Raw genomic sequence first — 8,304 nt, 5'->3', positions numbered from 1 at the left:
TTGCAAAGTGTCGGATTTTACAGACTCAGCAGTCGAGTGCTACGAAAAGCCAGGCCGAGACTGCACCGCATCATACTGAGTATTTTGTAAACATAAAAAAAACATGTAAAAGTGTTCTTCAATGCAAATTATTGTTGTTTGCATTTATGTAATGTTGCACTGCATCATACTATTTGATTTCAGAAAACATTTTCAGAAAAATAAAAAATACTCGAAAACTTTTAAAGGCAATATATTATCATGCTTGTATCTTGCAGTCGTGTCAAATCGACAATGCATTATAATTTAGTTCTTTGTGATACAGGATTAAAAATGTTTAAGTGTTCTAAAAATATATATTGTAAGGAGTAAATCGAATCATTTTTGTTTGTTTGCAGTGGTGCACTGAATCATACTGATCCTCCAATCTAAGATAAAAAAATATATATATATATATATATATATATATATATAAAATTTGCTTTCATTCAAAAAATGTTTCAAAATACCCACTCACCAAAACAATTGTTTTAAAAAAAAAGTTTCAAATATAAATAACAATTAGCATTAAGTTGTAGTTTTCATTGTTCTGAAATTGTTGTGGCATACCAGGTTATCTATTTTTTTTTTTTAATTATAGAATTACAAAATATTTCAACTTCAATACACAAAGGTATACATTTCACAATACATATTACTGTGATTGTAGTCTGCACTGCTCAAAACAGTCTTAATATTGTATCCAGATATTTAAAAAACATTTTATTTTGAAAAATATACGACTAGGTAAAACATGTACAGAATAAAATGAATGAGACAAAGAGCTGCAGGCGGATGTGTGAAGTAAAAAATAGGGCAAACAGAGTGTTTATTGGTTCTCAGTGTTCACACTGGCGAGCGCATCACTCAACAGGGAGGTCACAGCGCTCTGCTCACGCACGCGCACTCACAAACACAGACGGGGGCATGTACACACATCAGCGTTGCCACCTTTTTGTCACGTTGTGGACGGCAAACTCTCGCTCAGAAGGCAGGATTCATTCACAGCATGGAAACACATTGACCACGTCACGTATTGAACCATCAATCCATGGCGTGTGCGTGGATGCGGGGAGGGTGGAGGGCAGGGGTCCATTTCAAACGAAAAAGAGCGTGAAGGGAATTTTCAAGCGAGTTCATGACTCAAAAGTGACGGGAGCAGCTAGGGGGAGGCTTTGACATTTGAGTGCCCCCCACCCACGTGAACAGTCATTGTGTGACTTGTGATTGGCAAGTGGACTAAATGAAAGGTATGTGTGACCCTACACTCATTAATGGTAAACAAAACTCACACTAAGATTGCTTGTAATTTGAAAATTCCTATGGTTCAAATAGTATACAAAAAAAAATATCCCCCTGCCCTCCATGTACAAAAAAAACCTTCCGCGTCCTTTCTAAATCTTCAATATGAGTCAGTCCCGAAGCACCACCGCAATGCATTTGAAAGGTTTTTCATGTCTATTTACCATTTACAGGTTTGTTTATTGGTCATCACCCAATCTATGGACATTTTACAGGTTTCAATTTCAATAAACCTAATCTAACGCTTTCCCAGGGGCCGCCATTTTTCACTCGGCCTTCAAGTCAAGTCACAACGCAGATGATTTTCACAGCTGCTAGTGGCTCAAGTTAGGACCTTTAAAAATATATATTTAGATATATATCTATATATGCTTACATGTACATACAGGCGTGCAGGAGCCTGGCTTTGGTTTCCTCATTCATTCTTCCACAGGATGGTCCGACTTGTGTGAGCAAGTCTGCTGATTTTGTTTGGGTGTGATAAATTCAGCTGGCGGGTTTGTTGGGTTTGCTTGTTGGGTCTGCGAAGTGCATTAATGGGAGCTCACCATGTGTAGACAATGTAAACGCGCGCATGTAAACAGCCGTTTGGAAAGCACTCAACACCCAAACGCGCCCTTCCTTGGCGCTCGACATTGGCAAGGTGCGGATGCAAACGCTTTGTGAATGGGGGGGCGCGCAACATTAAAAATGCGCCCAAAACACAGGAAAAGAACATGTGGAATTAGATCGGTGCCGTCTGAGTTGCAATTGAATTTATGGGTTTCAATCATTTCTGATTTTCACTTTCATTTTTAGATGTAGAAACAAATCCCCCCCAAAAATACGGTTTAAATTCAGTGAATATTTTTACTGAGTTTCTGACATTTTTGGAGATTTGAAAAATTCAACATCACAGAGAATTGAGTGCAAAAAAATAAAAAATAAAAATCATTCCCAAAATTCAATATTCAAAAAATATTCAATTTAGATACAAATATTTTACAATTTTTCTTAATTTTCTTTATTTAAAAAAAAACATTTTTCACTTTTTTTTTCAGTACAGATTTTTTTTTTTACACTACATTTTTTGAGATTGTTATACTGCCATTTTTTTCTTAATGTTTTTCAGATTTTATTTTAGATATTGAAATTTTTAAATATTTTGATGGTATAAAATTGAAGCGTTAGAACCTAATGGAACTTAAATTATTGTAGCTATTTTTTTTTACACTGAATTCAACATCTAAATGAGATTTTATTTTATTTTTTTAGATTTTTGATAGAATTTTTGTTCAATTATTTTACGTGGAATCTTTTGACTATGTTGAACTTTGGCCTTGTCAAATATTTTAAAACGGATATTTCAATTGTAATTCTAGAAATTCAGATCTGAACTCAGATGACACAGATTTACTTCCATAAGAACAACAACAAATGTAACAGTTTCAATGTAACAGACACACAATGTGCAATCAATCTACTGCGTGGTAATACTGTGTCAACTGCACCGACTCTCCCAAAAAAGAAGGATAAACATAACACTACATACTTTTTTTTTTCGGATTAAAAAAAAATAATAATAATAATAATCTGCACAGCTCCAGGTAGTGTTAAAGTCCACATCACAGACGATCTACTTCACAGTCTGCTTGTTGTTCTGTTGCCAACCCAAAAACTGTTAAAAAGAAGGAAGCATCCAAGCGGAGTGTTGTAGCTTAGATTCTGGGAATATCGTACCTGGGTGGGGTGACGGATGTGCCTCCCCGCAAACACATTTTATGTACAAAACACTTGACAAAAACAAAGGAAGGTGGAGGGACTTGTAATTAAAAAAAAATAAATAAAAAAAAATCAGGAAGCGACCAAATTAGTTGAGCCCTTATGTTGGATCCGACTTTCCCCCAAACTGTGGGCCAGTGCCCCCGAAATGTTTTGAATGGCCCCAAAATGAGTTCTCTCAAAGGCTCCTCGTTTACTGAACACGGCGAGAAACAGAACGCTTGTAAAAAGAAAACTATACGACAAACGCAAAACCAATCAAACTGAAAGGAGAGGATGAGCTCCGTCTGATTGGTGGGCACGAGTCCAATCGGCCAATCAGACACGAGAGCAGTGGTGCGCTTCCTTGTTCAGTAGTTGAAGATTGTTAAGTCCACATAGCACGCAGACGCACACCCACAAAATGGGGTTCTCTATTAAGGCAGTGGTGGCAGGTGAGGCCAGCAGGGGGCAGCAATGGGTTCATCGGGCAGTGAAAGCTCCAAGCGGTGCGCCGAAAAGCTCCACCGCCTCCTGGTTGTTGTCTTTCCGGCTGCTCACTCGAATGACATCAGATTGGCTGGCACCTGCACGGGTAGAAACTTGGGTAAAACCGAGACGAATAGTAAAATATTAGGGGGGGATTATTTCCTGCATTATCAAATGCATTTTTTAATTATTCATTACTATAATTATTATTTATTTATTATTAATATTAATATTTATTTATTATATTTTACTTAATTATATTGTCAAATGTCTTTTCAGTTTCAACACAGAACTGAGCTTAAATAATAATAATAATAATAATAATAATAATAATAATAATAATAATAATAATGCATCAGATTTGGGACCTGTTGCCTGTTGCTCTGACACGCAGCACTCAGATGTTTGAACCACAACAAGGCGTTCATCCTGTTGCCCGCTTGGTACTTGTAGGTGTTACCTGGACAACACAGAATTATTCTTGTAGGATTTGACTTCAAAACTTTGTTTTGAACGTATGCGCGACTCACCATGCTCCGAGTCGGTCAGCATGAAGACATCAGGGTGCTCGGGATCGTCCGCCATCATGGCCATCAGGCCCACCACGCACACGCTCTTGCTGGACTTTGACTTGAACTGGCAGGGCGAGACCAGGAAACATTGTTAACGCATGTTTCATTTGCGTGTCCTCCAACGTGGTTCTCATTAGCCCGTGAGTGACACGCAGGATGGGAGTGATGTCATTGTTCTCATTAGTCAATGAGTGCTACCATCTGTCCGCACACGCACAGCACGGCTCCTGCACAGTTTCACTTCACACCGCCGTCAATGTGGTACAAGATGAACGCGGAGATTTGTGCAGCAATTTCCCCCCCCTGGTCGGACAACGATCAACTTCACTTCTTGCGTGTTCTTTGGCTTTTTGTCTGAAACCGCACTTACATGCATTCTGACAATCTGGCCAAATTGGAATTGCATTTTCCCTTCCTTGTGATCAAACAAAGACAGATTATGGGATGTCTTGGAAAGATTATCCTGAATGATTATCTTGTGGTGTGGAGTGTATTATTTTTTTTTTTTACGTTTTTTTCTCTTCCATTTATTAAAAAAAAAAAATGCTTCTTCAATGGCAATACAGAATGGCTGTGGGGGAAAAAAAATGCTCGACAAAAATATAAACTAAAGCTTTGTGGCACTATATTAAAGCATCCACAATCATTTGGTGTCCACTGTACATCTCAACTCATGCACCGTATTCACATTGTTCATGACTGTTCCACAGTCTATTAGCACCCTCTATTGGTGGAATGTTGATACTGCAGTCAAACAAGTCAAATAAGCCAGTCAGCTTTAATGGCTGAGAATTAGCGAATCTTACCCACTTGAATGTCATCATTTGCTGAATTTGGACCAGATTATTTATTGGTATGCGCGTATCCATCCTTAAGAGGCACTCTTCCGTGCAATCAGACTAAAATACAAAACTAATTGCCGCACACCAAGAGGAATGTTCCTCGTTGACATCATTGTGTACCAGGAGAGTAAATAATGGCTATCAGATGTCTTACGAAACGGATGATGATGTGTTGCGTGCGTCTAGACGTTCTTGCGCCGCGTGTTAAACATTTAATAGGTATCACCTGCACCGGCAAACAAGCAGTCTCTCATCAGAACACAGGACGGACACGCTCTCCATGTGTGTCTTACATGTTTCCTCTCCGTCGCCTTCAGGGACTTGACAGGATAATAGTAAAGATGGGTACTGCAAAGAGCCACCCAGTATTTGGTCCAGGACGCCACCTGCAGGCACAAAAGAATTATGTTGAAGGTCCTAAAAAAAAAAAAAAAACTACTCTAAATAGTTGACTTTTCTGCCACTTCTTTGAGTGGACCTCATTTATATTTGTGTACTTTCAAGCGCACACCAAGGCACGCAAGGGAGAAAAAGACGTCACGCTGATTAATATTTCTGATGTGCGTTGGCTGGAACAATGGAGACTTTGTTGCCGTGTTTTGTCCACCTCATTAATCAACCACGCTACCGGGAGCCAGATTGTAAACATCCCAGAGAATGCCAGATTTGTTATGATAATCTCAAAGCGTTTTACGTCCTCCAAGAAAAATCAATGAACTGGAAGTCAAAAATCATGAAATTCGCACCGTTGGTTTCTTGCCCTCCTTGAGTACAGTTTTCCGCCTCAGCACCCCCTGCACCGTCACGGCTCCGGGATACAGGTGAACCGCCAGCTCCTCCGACTCCGCCGAGCTACAAAACATAAGAAGGAGGCGTCACTCCAGACGCGTATGACAAACCTTGGTGCAAAACAACACAAGCATTATGACGCGCGCAGCGGCAACAAGTGGAGATGAGCTAAGTAGCGAGGAGACGCAATCTGCAAAGCCACCTTAAACTCTGCTTGGAGGTTTTGTCTGCAGAGGTGTTGCAAGGTAATGTGCAGATTGTGACTGGAACTGGAAACCTTCAGTTTGCAAGGTTGCAAAGCGCCATAGTCACTCTTTTGTCATTGCAGGTTTGATATTGAAGTGCTTTTCCTGTAATTTTGACTTCAGGACTGAATTAGCGCAGATTTTTGATGACAAACATCTATCGTAAAAAGCTATTACTAACAAATGTTATAAAATTTGTGTAAAAAGGCTTTTGCTCCAATCTTATGACAACAAAGTCGATTAATTGAATTTTTAGAAATATGTTTGAGGATAAGATTTAATTTTATGAAAATGTTTTCCATTTGTGTACATTTACGAGAAATTATGTCTTAATGTTACCGGAGTAAAGCGCTATACTTGAGGGGGGGACTTTCTAAAATAAATAAATAAATAAATAAAAATACAAGTGCATTCTTGGTTTACAACATTAAAGATATACTCTGATTTTGACATTAGCAATGGTACACAACGAACTAATTACTCTATGTACATGTAATTTGGGGTCATTGTGTGTGAGTGTTTGTGTGAAACACATGCAAGAAGGAAAGCACAAGTAAATTATACACAGAATCACTTTCTGCCCTTCACCTGATTTGTGCCGTTACCCCAATCCACCAATAGAAGAGCCCAGCATAGAAACACAAAACACACACGCACACACATACTGGAAGCTTGCCGACAGCGGCCGCCCCCTGGCAGGGGCTGAAAGGGGGCATCAAGTGAGGACAAAAGCGAGATTTGAGTTGAGGTGGGGTTGGTATTCTGCTCGGGTGTGTATACCTGCTGGGCCTCAGGACTCCTCGGTAGGGGATGCGGGCCACGCGGGTCACTGGGCCCAGAGAGTGATAGAACCGAGTCCTGTTCAGAATAGGATAAGATAGGGTAGGGTAGGCGGCACGGAACACACTTTTTTTTATTTTATTTATTTTTTGTATGTTTTTGAGTTTTCCCTTCATAGTCTAAAGGGGTTTACATCAGGGTGGAATGAAAGCACAGGACTTTCTCATTAGAGGAGCGATCAATCACGTTTGGATCGTGATTTTTCAACCCAGCTGGGAGTCGTAGACTGACACCAATTTCGTACTGACACCATTTCAAGGCATTCCTAAGTCTTAAAATCTCAGAATGTCTTGGGTATTTTAAATCTCAGAGGCGTTGCGGGGGATGAGGCGCGGCGGCCTTGGAAAAAAGCAGGACGCATTGTGTAAACGTGTATCACATCAAGGATGAAGATTTTCATATTCATCATCTTGATCATGACTGCGATGGACAAAACGGCGCCGACACGGATGTGGACCATCATGCGGTTCTCACCTCTCGAAAGCCGGCCACGACACTTCCTCGCTGAGTTCTGACCCTTCGCTGCTTCCTGCGTAGAGTTGGGAAAAAAAAAAATACAGCACAAAAACTTGTTTTGAATAATATTAATCATTTGTTAAAAAACAAAAAAACAAATGTGAGATTTTATTTTACGACCATATCGTCCATTTGCAGTACTCACCAATTGAAATGCCGCTGGACAGCGTGGAGCTCTCAGCTTGGCCCCGCGTGGGGCTGTTGCTCTCCATCACGCTGTCGTCCAGCAGGTGGCGCGAGCCGGCGTTGGGGAAGGTGGCACTCTTGAACTCCACCGTATTCATCTTGTGGATAAAACTACGAGGGCGCAGCAAATATCAGTACCAGCTGACAAACCAGTTACGCAAAATGCGTTTAAAGAAAAGAAAAGAAAAAAAAAAAAAAGACTGACTTGTAGCCCAGACTGTGACACTTGCGGTGTCCGTACGGCAGCAGGTTCCTTGGTGAGGGGGGCGTGGCTGGGACTTTAGAGCCGTCGGCTGCCAATGAACACTTGCGGCCACACAGAGGAGACGCAGACGCCTCTTGACCTGTGGGATTGAAAGCCATAAGTTGAAAGTCTATAAGGTTAACATGAGAATCCCCATATTAAGCCCGACACTTACCAGCAAGATCCTCTTTCGAGGCGTTAGCACGCGGCGTGCTGGTGCCAGGTTCGATCCTCTGCGACAACCTGAAGAAAAGCACGTTGAGAACATAAGCTTTGCGGGTCTACTGAATCTGCGTGCTGCCAATTGAACGGCCACTGACTTGTAGTTGTCGTCCTCGACAAACTTCTGCAGCTCCTCGATGTACCTGACTGAGTTGAGATACTTCTGTATGTGAGGCAACAGTGGGATATCTGAAGATACATGGAGACAGAAATCAGTGGGTCAAGGAGTGAAGTTTGGATCCATGCTGGAACCACATTCACACAAAGATCGCATCCAACACAACAGGGTGGGTGGGTGC

The 8,304-nt window shown here is 40.9% G+C and overlaps 1 protein-coding gene across 3 annotated transcripts in view; it reads right to left on the bottom strand.

Annotated features, from left to right (window-relative positions):
- Positions 1 to 816: 816 nt before the first annotated feature.
- ralgps2 (Ral GEF with PH domain and SH3 binding motif 2) overlaps positions 817 to 8,304 on the bottom strand; it is a 51,080-nt gene continuing 43,592 nt past the window's right edge. For 2 of the 3 annotated variants that reach the window (XM_077535037.1, XM_077535038.1), the window contains exons 11-21: positions 8,104 to 8,194; positions 7,959 to 8,026; positions 7,745 to 7,883; positions 7,499 to 7,650; positions 7,312 to 7,366; positions 6,778 to 6,855; positions 5,710 to 5,815; positions 5,257 to 5,349; positions 4,080 to 4,185; positions 3,918 to 4,009; positions 817 to 3,647 (exon numbers count right to left, since the gene is read on the bottom strand). In XM_077535037.1, the coding sequence (XP_077391163.1) occupies positions 3,618 to 3,647; positions 3,918 to 4,009; positions 4,080 to 4,185; positions 5,257 to 5,349; positions 5,710 to 5,815; positions 6,778 to 6,855; positions 7,312 to 7,366; positions 7,499 to 7,650; positions 7,745 to 7,883; positions 7,959 to 8,026; positions 8,104 to 8,194 (1,010 nt within the window). In that variant the 3' untranslated portion in view covers positions 817 to 3,617. The remainder of the gene's footprint in view (positions 3,648 to 3,917; positions 4,010 to 4,079; positions 4,186 to 5,256; positions 5,350 to 5,709; positions 5,816 to 6,777; positions 6,856 to 7,311; positions 7,367 to 7,498; positions 7,651 to 7,744; positions 7,884 to 7,958; positions 8,027 to 8,103; positions 8,195 to 8,304) is intronic. The other variant, XM_077535039.1, reaches the window with a different exon arrangement.

Source organism: Festucalex cinctus, chromosome 10 (genome assembly GCF_051991245.1).
Source record: "Festucalex cinctus isolate MCC-2025b chromosome 10, RoL_Fcin_1.0, whole genome shotgun sequence".
Classification (NCBI taxonomy): Eukaryota; Metazoa; Chordata; class Actinopteri; order Syngnathiformes; family Syngnathidae; genus Festucalex; species Festucalex cinctus.
This window is presented reverse-complemented; position numbering and strand designations above follow the sequence as displayed.